Source organism: Calliphora vicina, chromosome 1 (assembly GCF_958450345.1).
Source record: "Calliphora vicina chromosome 1, idCalVici1.1, whole genome shotgun sequence".
In the NCBI taxonomy this organism is placed as follows: Eukaryota; Metazoa; Arthropoda; class Insecta; order Diptera; family Calliphoridae; genus Calliphora; species Calliphora vicina.
Window position 1 is genome coordinate 110,387,297 of NC_088780.1, and position 15,262 is coordinate 110,402,558.

At 28.4% G+C, this 15,262-nt stretch overlaps 2 protein-coding genes across 3 annotated transcripts in view; one reads left to right on the plus strand and one right to left on the minus strand.

Moving 5' to 3' along the window:
• Positions 1-1,018: 1,018 nt before the first annotated feature.
• Rpn9 (regulatory particle non-ATPase 9) lies at positions 1,019-2,754 on the minus strand. The gene is made up of 7 exons (XM_065515497.1): positions 2,572-2,754; positions 2,402-2,515; positions 2,168-2,303; positions 1,766-2,068; positions 1,614-1,705; positions 1,288-1,552; positions 1,019-1,223 (listed from the first exon to the last, which is right to left on the minus strand). Exons 1-7 carry the CDS (start codon positions 2,679-2,681, stop codon positions 1,095-1,097), a joined length of 1,149 nt encoding a protein of 382 aa, XP_065371569.1. The 5' UTR covers positions 2,682-2,754; the 3' UTR covers positions 1,019-1,094.
• Positions 2,755-3,704: 950 nt separating this feature from the next.
• Positions 3,705-15,262, plus strand: part of Hmgcr (HMG coenzyme A reductase) — a 65,481-nt gene continuing 53,923 nt past the window's right edge. For both annotated transcript variants that reach the window (XM_065515499.1, XM_065515500.1), the window contains exon 1: positions 3,705-4,376. The gene's annotated coding sequence lies outside the window, so the exon portion shown is untranslated. The remainder of the gene's footprint in view (positions 4,377-15,262) is intronic.

The following is a 15,262-nucleotide window of genomic DNA, read 5'->3' on the forward strand; positions in this document are numbered from 1 at the left end:
TTTTTTTGAAATGAATACCTTATTGTATTTCCAATTTTCTGTTTGACGAAACATAATTTAAAAAATCGTTGAAATTGTTTGCAATAGAACATAAACCAGCAGAAACGTAAGTTTTAATTAATAAATTTTCAATAGTAGTATGTAGTAGTCATATAGGTTTTTTTTTGTCCACCCACTGTCAAGCCTAAATATTCTAATTCCACTTTTATAATTCTCTAGGACTGTTGCTAATCTATCAGCTTGCCAAATTTCAATATTACCCTAACCCCGGCAGAGATAATTACTTATTTCAAAAAAATAAGTCTTGTCCGTCAGTTATATAAATTCAAAAAAATTTCAAAACTTTTTGGAAATAATAGGGAAATTTATAATCTAAACATTCGAAATTTATTTCGACTAAGAATCCTAGAATAAAAAGATGCTCAAAAGTGTAAGTCAGCTACACAAATATTGCGTTTCACCGCCAATTGTGAATCTAGTAATTTTTTTTTCTACAAAATAAAACTATTTAAGTCAACATCTTGTATTTTTTGATCATTTATATCCCTGTGTGATGTCAATTTAAAATTTGTTCTCATAATAGTTACGCATCGCTTCATCTATAATTTTGGCAAGTTAAATCTCATATATCCGATGGATGGAAATAGATCGATTTCAAATTGTACAATTTAAAATGTGATGAATTTCGATCGATTTTAGGTGCCACTGTAAAATAAGGTCCAAACAAAAAAAACAAATCATTTGAAGGAGATAACTATCGTGATAAAAATTAACGCAAAAGTAGCAATACGCGAAATACTTTACATTTGCAACTTAATCAATCTTGTTTTTCATCTTAAATTAAAATGATATTTACAGGAGCTTACACATTATATGATCAAAATACATCTGTGTATTCTAGTTATATTCAAAACCTGTTTATATTTTAAAACTCCATAATTTTTGTTTTCCCACATACCGAATATTTTGGCCGACTTTGTGTCCTTATCCGAAACCGAATTACTAGTACATACAAGAATTTGTTTAAATATATATTTTACAAAATGTGTGTTTATTTGAGTTTAAACTAAATGTTTGCATATATTGCAAGTATACTAGTTGGTTAAAATTTCAGCAGCACGTGATTCCATCAATTTTTCCATCGAACTGATACTAGACATCCAATTATCCAATGTTGTGGCCATTCCAGCAATTTGTGGACGATCAAGTACACGAGGTAAAACCTACATGTAAACAAATGTGTTTAATAGTGTTTCCAAAAAAATACATATATATTTTATTACTTACCCAAGACATATTAACGACACCAGCGACTTGATCAATTTCTCCTTTTACCAAGTCTAATGCCAAAGCTTTCATAATTAACAATTCAACTTCTTTAAGAGGTAATTGTGTCTCGTTTGCAATATCTTCAAAGGAAATTGAACGTTGTGTGGCTGATCGTTTAAAAGTCATTTCCATCAGACATAAAAGAGAAATTTTCTGACGCAATTTTATTTCTTGGGCAGCTAAATCGGGAATTTTAGACCAAACTGGTTTCATTTCATTAAACCTGAAAAAACATATAGCAAATTATTTATTTATTTAAAATTTTTTTTTTTAAATCTACATACTTTTTAATATCTCCTACGTTGAATGCTTTAAGCAACTCCATCAACCATTCGTTCTCTGTTCCCTTCAATGATGCCAAAATTGGATGGGCAAGCTAATAAAACAGTTAATATAGTTAAATAAAGCATTGTTATTAAATATATTTTGTATTTACCAATTCGCCTATGTTGTAAATGCCATCGCCTAATAATGCCGCCAAACCCAGAAAGAATGCCTGCTGGGCCCATTGATCTTTAGGATAGTCTTCAATTGAACAACCCAAAAATTGTAAGCCACAACGGTAATAATCACTGTGTTTGCCAACACGGCGATAGTACTGTGAAGCTAACATATAGTATTTGCCATGAACTGGTGTAACATTACCCACATCTTCCAAGATGTCACGTAATTCTTCAATGATTTTTTTGCAAGCTTCCAAATCATTAAGCTCTGACAAGTAGATGTTACCTTGGAGAACCTGTAATGTGTTAAAACAAAATTATTTACTTGCTGGATCATCTAAGCTCTAACTAATTTACAACATACAAATTTTATTTCTCTTTTTCCTAAAACTCACCTGAACATACCAAACAGCTTCATCACAAATCTTCACTTTATCCTTAATTTTACCCAAAAATTCGACGGCTTCCTTTTTGTCGGTAATTTGGTCAACAATAACTTCCACAATTTCAACTAAACCATAGGGATTGATTCTAAATTATAAACAAAACAATTGCAAACATGAATAAATAATAAAACTGATAGCACATAACCTTACTAATATGGAAAATTAACTCCTCTTTATACTCACTTCATTTCAAATGTTTGTAAGAAGTTTTGATATAATTGTAATAATGCATCCTCATCCTGCATAGCAGCATTTCGAACAAATTTGTTCAATTTTATAGTTAATTCGTTCCATAATCTAGAAAAATTTTAAATTTAAGATGACGCCAAATTAAATTTCATTTCCAAACCTACTTTTCATTATGGAGATCTTCCAAGGCAGCCCATTCAGTGGCCAGTTCTTTATTCGTTGTTTTCTTTTGATTAGCCAAGTAGCCAGCTACATTAACTGTTGGTTGTGCCATTATATTTTGTGATAGATTTATTTAATTTTCAATTTTAAATAAAATAAACTTCTAAACAACTCTCTATATTATTTTCTTGCTATATGCAGTGTAAATTTTTTGCAAATCACAATTCGCCGACGCTGCTGTCAAATATGTCAAACTTAACATTTTCATAGCAACGAGTTTTGCTATATGTCTTTTTCCGGAGAGCTGCCAGATTAAATTATTTAGCAAATCTGAATTGTTCGTTTAAAATATACTAAATCTACTGTAAAACCTACTCTCAAAAGCATGTACCGAAAATTACTCAAATAGTGGTTTATATTTTGAAAAGCATATAAATTCAGTTGCCGGGTTTGGAGATTTAAAATTTGACGAATTTACTAATGTGTAAAATTGTTTGCTTACATCAACAGATGCCATAGCCAAATCGTTAAAATATTTTGTCTGCGGAAAGCAACACACTCTGGGTGACTATGAAATAAAAGTACGCAAATATTAAGCTATCTGGGATCACATTTTAATCATATATCGTTGAAAAAATCAAGTGTGACAAATCAGCTATAATTCAATTTATATGATTTACTAGTATTGCACTTATAAATAATGTTAATACAATTATTTTTATGAAATTAAGTTGTGAAACAATTCTGATGCATATTTCAATTTTGAATAGTTTTATTATTTATTTTAAGTTTGTCAAAAATTTGTGTAGTCCTATAAGCTAATGAAATTTTATTCACCTTATATTAGTCAAAAATTTACTTTCCGACATAATTTGCTACCTTTTGGCACACACTATTAATTATTGTGCGATTTATTTATTCACTTAAGTGACAAACTATTTAAAAGTTAATCAACACTGCTGTAATTTATTTACTATTTGAGTAACCAGTACTTTCTCATTTGGCAACACTATTATCTAATGTCAAAGAGTCGAAGACAAATTTTCATACATTCACTGACAGTTCGAACGGAACAGCTGTAAATGTTGGATGTAATATTCGGAAAAAACCAATCAAAAGATAAAGTAATAAGAAAAATTTAAGAAAAAAGGATAAATTTTATATTTAAATATATAGCTTTATCAAAATAAAGGTATAATACAATAAGTTCATGAAATAAACATACACAAAGTTCAAAAAAACAAGCGACTCAAAGAATATTGGAAAAAAATCTTTGCACTTTGCAAACAAAACAAAAAAAAGTTGAAAGAAAATTAAATGAAAATAATGAAAAGAGCTTTTTAAAACTCCATCCTTAAATAAAGTTCAGTGCAAATCAAATCAATTATAAAAACCAATTATAAACTAAAACAACAATTAAAAATTATATAATAAATTCAATTGGCAACCAAACTGACTTCACGCTACCAAAATTTTTTTTCATTAATTTCCGATGATGGTTGTTTAGCTATTTTTGGTGAAATTGTTGTTTATAAAAAAAAAAATAGTAAAAAATTCGAAAGTGTGTAAGAGAATTGTGCACAACACAAATGTATAATAAAATCAACTATAAGTAACAAATTGTTACGTGAATTTAATAAATAAAGAGAAAAATAATATTGTGTATATTTGACAAACGAGTGATAATTACAAAAAGAAACTTTTCTGTTTTGTTTCGTTTAATAAATAAGAAGAAATCAAAAGTGCTTAATGGAAACGAACTGCTTCCTTAAATATGAGATCTTAAGATCAATATCTTGAACAAAAGGTTAGTTATTTTTGTTATTGTTATTTAACAATTCTTTGATACTTATTTACAAAAACATACCTACATACACCGACACACATGCGTATTGTAGAATAACCCAGCAAATAATTTAGGTAATATAATACGGTCGAAACTGTTTGAATTAAACAAATTTTGTTATTGTTGGAAGCTTTTATGATTTATGAGTTATACATTAATATTTTGATATAGAACTGTAAACATCTACTATACTTGATAATACTTATGAACAATATGGATATCAATTGGGAATGCTGAGAGAGGCCTTTCGATATAGGTATAACATGAAATTTTATTTTGAGTTTTTTTTACAAAAGTGTTGATATAAATCCTTAAAACGAACCAATGAAATTTATGTTGTATACATTTTTGTAGATAACTTTTCAAAGTTTTATTTGATATACAATTTTTATTTTTAATCCTTTAAATGTCGGAGTTATATTAGGTTAAAAATACAAAATTTTATAAACAATCAGAATATATTTTATTTAAAATTAAAAGGTTTCAGATTTTCATCATGGTAGTAATATAAATTATAAAGAAAATTTTTAAAATGTGTATCTTTCAAAACATAACTACATACATAAGCACTGAGCTCGATAAAATCTTAACATACATATGTATAGGTTAATAAAAATGAAACCACTAAACCTAAAGTTTTGATTTTTTTATTCGATTGGAATTATTATTACAATTTACAAAAAATATTTTTATAGATCTGATCAATAGCGATGAATTTATGAACCTATTCCGGAAACGGTTCCATTAAGGTTTTTATAGTGCTTTTTCACTTTGTTCGAGCAGGTGGTCCATCTCCGTTTAAAATCTACCACATTTTTTTGTGCTCTTCAATTCCCTTTAACAATATCCCAATATCTCTCCAGGCAGTTTGGAGGATTTACCTCTCTTGGTACAAATAACACATTATTCTTGTAGCACTCAAGACTTTGCTTACCATATTGACAGGATGCAAATTAAAACAGTGTTAATTAAAAAAAATGTCGATCTCAGTACTTATTATGTATTTTATTATTTAAACAAATATTTTAATGTTTTTGCTTAATTTTTATCACCAAAAGGATAAACTATTTCTGTCTCCTAAATCCTTTCAACATCTCTTTATTTGTCCAAATAACTTTTTTTTAACCAATTTGTGAGTAACCAATTTAATATCTAGAATGAACATCAGAAATACATGTTATTTATTTAAAAATGAAGCCATTATCTCAAACAGTGAATAAATATTTGACAAATGTGAAAGTGCCTTAACAGATCTATGTGTTAAACATATAATTGGGGGATTCAAACGGTCTCCTTTTAGGCCGTATTGTCATAATGTCGTAAAATATTTTTTTAGTTTAAACAAATTTTTGTTGGGTTTCAAACAAAAAAGTTATAAACTAGTAAGACTTTTTGAACTATGTTAATTGGTTTGTCATAAAATAACACTTTTTTAGTTTGCAGCACAACAAGAATTTGTTTAAATTAAAAAAAATATTTTACAACATTATGACAATACGACCTGATAGCAGACCGTTTGTATCCCCCAAATATGTAGTTCGTATATTATACCTATGTGAGCTAAATATAAAATTATCAATAATATAGCCATTTCCAAAAATTCCTTGCGTAATTTAAAATAATTTATCTTATTTAAAATATCTATAGGTATTATTAAAAATGTCATTTATATTTTTTCTTTCATTATAACGTTAACTTGATTTCCTTCCTTTTCAATATGACGTTAAAATTTTCTGCAACTAAAAAATAAAAATTTCCGCTCATTGACGCGCTAATTTACTAAACATTTTTTTATTTTTTTTTTCTTGAAACCAAAAAATATCCCAAATTCAACGCACACATAAAATGAAGCAAGCGCATTTTTATAAATAAAAGTCTAAGTTCAGCAGACATTCATTACAACACCAACAATCGTTGCCTTAAGACATATTTCGCTTATATTTTCCGCAATCCATGTAAAAAACGAGGAATTATTTTGTTATTTATGATGACACTGAAAGTATTTTGTAGCAGTTTTTATTTTACGAGGAATCTTATTTGAAATTCTGTACCAACAATTTCTCTAGATATTCAAATTGTGTCCAAAGGTTTAGATGAATAAATTTATGAGGGTCATAATTTACAAACAAGATTATTATATGAAACTATTTTTGCTGACAAAATATGATGTTTTACTAGTCAACACTTTACTCTAAATAAACAGCAACAAATTTTGAACGATAATAAAAAGGTCAAGCCGGAAACATTTCAAAAAAAGTAAGAGATTTGAAAACCCTTTCAACTAAATTGGTTCATCAGTTTTATCTTGATCTTTCTGGTAGACAATTGTAAAAATACTGTAATTGTCGTCAAGACAAACAATAGGTGTGAACGGCGCCTCTAACAAAATTTTGTGTGTTTTTGTAATTGTGAACTTTTTGCTCTAATAGTCAAACGTCGTTAAAACTGACATGAGCCATAAAAAACAAGAGTTAGACAAAAGACAAGAACAACAATCAGGCACAATTTCAAATGACAAGAATGGTTGTGAAGAGTAATTGCTTTTTTGTTGGGCTCTTCACTTGCAATGGCACAGTGGTGTTTATGAGGTGAAATTACATAAAAAATATAAAATATACATATATAAGAAATAAATATTTTTTTTTAATTATTTTGTTTATCAGTACAATTTTTTTTAAAGAATTTTCTGGTACATTAACTAAAATACGAATAAATAAAGTAATAAATTAAATTTTTATTTTATTTTTACATAAATTAAACAAACTACTTAAACAAATTTAGTGCCCTGCCCATTTTCAAACTGATTGTAAAACTTATTTCATCAACGTACAAAGTTCTTTATTTTATCAGAAATAAATATTCACCGAAAATTATTCATATATTTATACATATGCATATACTATGCAAATTTATGTTAAAAATATAATCCAAGCTTTCTTTAAATATGAGCTTTATAAATTAATAGGTCGGTATGGAAACATTTAAGAATTTCTCGTTGCTAACCTGAATTTGAATAAATAACATTAACATTATGCAGCTTATCGAACATAGTTATGGCCCAAATTTTAGATCTTTGGCTTTTAGGGTCAAAACAATGTTATTTAAGCAGAAACATTAATATTTCAGAACCTCAATTTAAAGTAAATATATTAATTTAAATATTAGGTTAAAGGTCAATCACTTGCAATTTAATTCTTTAGGAAGTTTATCTTAAAAAGCGATCTAATCTTCCATCAGTTATTGTGACTGATAAGCTTTCAAATTAAAACAAAATATAAAATGTGTTCAGTCTATGCAGAAAAAAATTATAAAACAAAAATACACACCCTTACACAAGTATACATACGAGACTTATTGCGCTTTTATTTAAATATCTATATATTTAAAAATACAAGGCGTGACTCTTTCATTCACTCACTCATTCACTGACTCAACATAAACATAAACACATTTGGTACCACTGTGCATCTTACTTTAGGTACTTTAAAACCAAAACGCCCCTTAAAATTGATTAGTTATGGATTTCGAAATTAAACATTCTTTTTTTTTTCTTGTCTAAAAAGAAAGAGGTAGAATTTTTAAAGTAAAACCGTAAGAATATTTACTTTTCGTAGAATGCTTACTTAAGTAATTTAAGTACAATGTGTCAATAATGAACAGATATATTTGTTTGTTTTTCAAATATAAAGGAAAAACCACATACACAGATATTAAACTAACCCGAATTTTGTATAGAACATTAAGTAATTTAATTTAAAAGTAAATTTTCTAAAGTCCATTTTTGTATTTATCTTTTAAAAATCAAAATATATTAGATTTTATTAAATATAAAATTTAATTTTACATTTCATTTTATTAGAATTGCATTAAAATAACTCTCAGAATATTTCAAAATTTACATACATTTTACTTCCATGTTTATATGAATTCTTTTACATACATAGTTTAAAAACAAAAAGAAAAACTACAGTAAATAGATATACATATTTTTGTTATTTATTAAGTTGACAAGAAAATATTTGTACTTTTACAGATATGTTGTATGTAAACAAAGTTGTATATATGATTTTGACTCTATTAAAATCTCAACAAATGTATACAAATTTAAGAGAAAAACAACAAAACAAAAACAAATCAAAATATCAACAAAAATACCTTATTTCCGTTATCTTAAAGATGTTGACTACATTAAATTAATCAAACATCTGGCATACAACTCATACTTGATAGCAACCCAATATCCAATGTCTACCCAAATCAACAAAAAACAACAAACTTTTCTTTTCCACTTTACAACTTATTACAATTTCCATTTTAAAGCCAACAACGAACCAAACCATCATGAAATTTGTAGAAAGAAAACAAATTTTTTGATTCAACGTAAATAAAAAAAAAAGACAAAAGATGAAAAAAAGTTTTTCTATACAACATCATCATTAAAAAAGCAAAAGTGCCCGGATTAAAAAAGGGCCACACAATATCAGACAGTTACAGTTATAAAATCCATAAAAAAAATCCATTTGAACTGTTTTAGGTTAGAAACACTGCTGCTGTCGCTCATGATGTTGGGTATAAATAACCAGAGGTTTGAAAGTATTATTTTTCTAATTATGTTTGGCGTATTTTTCTTACTAGTAAAAACGCAAAACAAAGTCAATACGTTATTTTTTAAGATAAAATATCTGCATCTTGAAGTTTGTAATTTTTAATGGTATTTTCTTTCATTACACATACAATGGTATTTAATTTTATGTACGTATTTTGCGATGTACAATTTCCTAAATTTTTCTGGCTATTGGCCACTTCAAAACACGTACCTCACTGAATTGTAACTACTTGGTTTCAAGTTTGTTTGGGGTCTTTGTCATGCTGAAATCTACAACCTAAAGTCATATTTTCCTCAGCTTATTTATACATAATATCGTTTAAAATGGATCTGCATCCGATTTTTGCCATAATACAATATATCTTATGATATAAATTAGACACATATCTTGTCCTGAAAAACATCCCCACATGATAATATTGCTACCGTCAATCGTGACTGCTTTATTTGTGTACTTTCCCTTTCATTTTCTCTAATCACTGCCTCTTTTTTGGTACAAAAATGATCAAAATAAAATAAATATTGAAATAACGGTAAAACATGAAGTCTTCGTTCTTGTAGAAGTTTAAAAGTTTCCATTGTTTGGCCAATGCTAAAAAGTATAACCTCATTCTATAAATGTATTTTCTTTAAACTTTAACAAACAATAAATTTAACAGAAAACCTAGTTCAAGTTTAAACTTATCTTAGAAATATACACTTTTATTTGGAAAAAAATCATGCCATTGAAAACTGAAATTACGGAATATAGTTTTCAAGCTAAGTTTCCATGGTATTATTACTCATTGTGATATCCACCGACAAGCAACTAAACGATTTGTTTATGAATCATGTAGCGAAAAAAGTTTGAATTATTTTAAATGTTGCATAAATAGCGTAATGCTTATCAATGTATTTTTCTTTTGCAAAAAAATATTAAACGACAATTACTAAAGTAATATATCTATCTGGTATCTGGTTTACTTACGTATTTGCTGTGTCTATTCATGCGTATTTTTTTAGGCACAATCATTTATGCTTTCCAACAGACTTCATCCTTTTTCATTGTACCACTTAATATCGTTGTAAAAAATGTTTTCATATTTATCATTTAGTTCTGTTTGTAACATATTTGTATACCATTCATCATGAGTTGAAGGTTATATACAAGTTTGTCATTCCATTTGTAATTTCTAAATTTTTCATTTACGACTCCATAAAGTATATTTATTCCATGTCCGTCTGTAGCCCCAAAATAACTTACATACAATATTCATACATCAATATATCCGCTATAGTACCGGTTCGGTTGCCATTAATATAGACAATATTTATATCTAATTCGGACCTACAATGGCTTAATATCGGAAAAAATATAATTTAACCGAGTTTTTTTTTATCCAAACAAATTTTACCATCAAAAATGTTTCACCAACAAATACTTTCAATCTTTATTTTAATGTATACTTCGGTAAAGGGTAAATAAGATTCGGCACAGACGAATACCTCTTTCATAGTTACTTTTATGTATGTAATTTTACCCTGATTTTTTTTTAATTTTTAATTTCCTTCTTTTTACCAAAAGCATAAATGAATGAGAGATAAATTGTGTGATTATGTATGTAGTGGCAATAAGTGAGAAAGCAAATACAGTTGTTAACATTCGAAAATTAAAAATTTGTTGGTAAAGGAGATAATTTTGCAGTTTTTTAAATAAAACTTTTTAAATGTCCAGCCAAAATTGTTAACTTTCGAAACTGTGCAAAAACCTGCTGACAGTCCCTACAATTTGTGCAATTGTTGTCAAATGTCAATATCACTGAAATGTTGTTACATATAAAAATAATTAATTTCTCAGTACATTGATGAAAAAGTTAGTGCTTTGAAAACTATTAAAGATGGGTTATTTAAAGGCTTCAATTTCTTTTGGGGAACTAAGTTTGTTTTGAAATAAAAAGGAAAATATATCTATAAACTAATATTCTTGCTGATGGAACTACATTTTAACTATTAATTTATAGCCATTAAAAGCTTTTTAAAAAATATTTATTTAAAATATTTCTTTTTGGTAAAATAAATGAATTTTATGATCTATTGCAATCAGCTATTGATTTAGGGCAGCACACTATTTCAGCTATTAGTGGTTAGTTAGCCAATGTGTTAAGCGCTATAAATGACTAAGCACTCTAAAAAAAGCATTATCAAATTTACAGTTTCCCCTATCGATCATCCATTTTAAGCTTATAAATAAATAAATAATAAATAAAGTAACAGATACATAAAAGCAAAACACAAAATAAATATTTGTGCTAAATCTGAACTGCATATTGATGAAGGAATTACGAAATTTGTATATTGTCGATGGACTTCCACGGACAAACAACCACATCAATAAACTATTCAATAAACCAGCCAAATATTTCGTTTGTAATTTGGACAACCAAAAACATAACAACAAAAAAAACTGAATTCAAGAAAAAGTATGTAACAACAAAAAATAATAATATTTTGTCTGCCTTATATTTTTATGTTGTGGCGGTTTTCATTTAACATGACTGGGTTGTTTGGTTGGTTCATTCGTTCGTTGCTTTTACCACCAGTTCTCAACTGAATGACTGATTTCGTAATCGAACGAACACACAGCACTCAACAACATGATATCACAGCCCGTTTCTATGCACAAACATACAAAGTTAACAACAAATTTTACTACTATTTATTGCTTAGTTTGGATTTTGAACACACAGCTACGTCAAAATAGCAAAAACTACATAACTAAATACCTGTGAACGAGTGTTATTTAGTGCTACTCTTGACTACTACTAACTATCATTTATGATAATCCACTTAAGATTTTTGTCTATGACTGAGTCATTCATAAAGATTTCTTAAGGTTAAAAATGAACGGAAGAAAAATGCTAAATAATTATTCAAGTTTCCAAAAACGATTAACACTAAAACTTACTTGCTGGTTCAAGATGTACATATCTTTAATTTGCAGCAAATTGAAAGATGTTATATAGATTGTCTTAAATTGTTGATTGAATACTACAATTATCTAAATTGCCATTTGATCGCACGGCTTTTAGATATCTTTTAAATGTGAAAAATTCAAAGGATAAACAGATGTTTAATTCCAACTTTATGTTTAGAGTATTCATTTGAGCTAATGATCAAACTTACCGTTGTATATTTCCGGTCTACATTGCTCTAATGTCAGTTTTCCAAAGAAACAGGCTTCGAACAGCATTTGTTCGATCGTCTAAAAAGTCACATACATATGTATCGACTGTTGTTTAGTTTCGAGTTCATAATAATAACAAATGTTTGTCCAATAAATTTTTGGCGGATTATGCTAATAAAATATTTCAAAACCTTTGTCTGTAAGCAAAGTAGCGTTCATCGTTGATCCAAATGGCTTACAACAATAAGCCAATGATGACACCACTTTAATTGTCTTGATTTGGCATCTACGCAATCACGTGCATGCCCTGACGCTGCTGTTTTGTCCGCTATCTTAGTTACTGAAATGAAAATGCCATTCTTCAGAAAAATACAACTTTTCAACCAGTTGGAGTTGCTGTTATAAGACCCAAACTGAGAAAATTTAACGAAGTGACTCAATTGCTAAGTCGATAGTTTAATTCTAAATATTTGTGCAAAAAATCTAGGATTAGGCTAGTGTGTTAAGTGTTGATTAAGATCGATGATGAGTCAATGTTCCTGGAGTTTCACATTCGTTGTGCACCGTACGAAGACGTGAACCGTGAATGAGTACACTAACTAGCCAAACCTTCTACATGAAATTGAGTAGAGAACGTGATGTGATCCATGCTATAGTTATTAATTGAAGAACAACAATAAATTTTGTTTCAACAATTCACAATCATATTACGATTTTATAGCTTCATTCTACTGGACTCTTTTAATGGATCTATTGTCCAAATCGATGAAAACTTTTATATAAATGTATGTGAGTCCCTCTAGGTATCATTTTTGAAGACTTTCCCGAATTTTGATCAGAATTGAATGAACATACAATTAAACTCGAAAAAACAGCAACACAAATTGGCTTCGGGTGGTAATTGAGCTGAGTTTCTTAATTCGCGATAAAATTACGATCAACATCAATATCACAGCATCACGAAATTTATTCTGAATCGAACAAACCTCTATCACAAAATATATCTTTCGCTTTAATTAAGAATTTGGTTTTAAAGTTTATTACAACAAATCTCACCCACACAAATCTTGTTCCCTTTAATTATCAAAGGCTTCGGGGAGATTAAGGTTTCATCTGAGGAATTGTATTTATACCCTACATATTAGTCTACCACCCACCTTAAAGTAGACCGATCGACTCAGAATGGATTAAACGATGTTCGCCCGTCCGTCTGGCTGGTTGTCCATTTAAACCTTGTGTGCAAAGTACAAGTCGATGTATATATTTCGATTAAATTTGGCACATTAATTTTTATTGGCCGAAGGACGAAGCCTATTGAAACTGGTTGAAATAGGTCCATTATTTCACTTAGCCCCCATACAAATGTCCTCCCGAAATAGGACATTATCGGTCATAAATGTTTAATTTATGTAGAGTTGGGTTGTTCATAAATGAACAATTCAGTCAAGTGAACAATGTGAAGTTGTTTAGTCTTGTTCTTTTTGTTCGTTTGACATTTATGTGGATGTTTCAAATTTTTAAATGAAAAATGTTTTTGCTCATTTACTCAGTAGTTTTAATATAAATAAAAAGCTGTTAATGTGAGTATGTGGGCCAATTTAAAGAAAATATTAATAGGATAAAAAATTCCAAAATAAGATGATCATATATTGTCTTCAGATCACATTATCCACATTCAAATGGAAATAATAATAACGGATATTGTATAAGGAAGTTAAAATAAAAAAAATATTGGACCAAGCTTGATAATGTGTTAAGATAAACTAAAAAAGCACCAAATTAGCAACACCATTACTATCAGTACTACAATTTTTCTTATATCCACTAGTTTTCAAATGATTTATTAGAAGAGCAAACAAAAAAACAAATAGAAAGACGCAGGCGTTTAGCCTTTTTTAATCTGTTTGTATGTCTGTTTCTTGGCTACACTTTGTCTTTCAGCCACGAGTTGTTTTATTTTCATCTTCTGCATTATCTAGTTACCTCACATACACCTCACACGCATGCAAACACATACTGGCTGACACTCACGTTTGGTAAATTTTTTGAGAGCTTGAAGTTTTTTTGGTTATCAATTGTGTTTTATGGCCATAATTTGTAACTTATTTGAGCTTCATCATTTTAAATTTATTTTATTATTTATTTTGTTTACGTGTGTGTTTCTTTATTATTTCTATATTTGTTGTGTTTGCTGTGTGTGTCCAATATTATTTTGCCAACAATATTTCAGCAACAGCAGCAGCGACAACAAAAAATATAAACTTTCTCCACCTGTTGAGGCCAACCTGTATGAATGTTTGTATGTTGCTGTAACTATAGCCAACCAGTTTGCTGTTGTTGTTGTTGGTGGATCGTTTCATAGAGAGATACATATTATGTATTAGTGGCATGGTGGGTTATTACCAAATAAAATATTTCATATCATTCTCATACCCCAACATGACGATGACTGATAGTTTTTAAAATACTTACACTCATAGATACATACATACATTTGTTGTGTAGTAAAAAATGTAGGTATGTTTACAAAAAATTTGAAAACAAATTGTGTTTAGTTGCGCTCACGCGTGCGCTCTTTTAATTTTTGTTTAAATATTGCAAGTACATATTTTAGTTGATTTTATCGCTCACTCACCCATTCACCAATTCATCCATCTCCTTTTCCATTTCATTTGTTAGTTAGTCTTTACTTTTGCTTTTTTATTAAGAAAAACAATTTAACGCATTTTGAGCTTTGTTTTTGTATATTCATAATTCAAAACTTGTCGTTTGTTGGCTACAGTGGGTTTGAAAATAGATCTGCACAAATTATTAAATGTATCCTAGTAACATTCGTCTAAAAAGTCCCAGAGTGGGTTGTATTTTTTGGTTCTTTTCTCGCGAATTTGAGATTTATTTTCAAATATTCCAGTATCTAACTGCTATTGACAAATATTCTTATACAGTGGTTGACAATACAATGGAAACCATTATGAATTAATGGTTTTGTTTCTCTGATATCAAATTTATTCGAGTATTCAAAATTAATTTATTCGATTATTTAAAAATCGAATAACTTTTTATTCGAATAAAAATAAA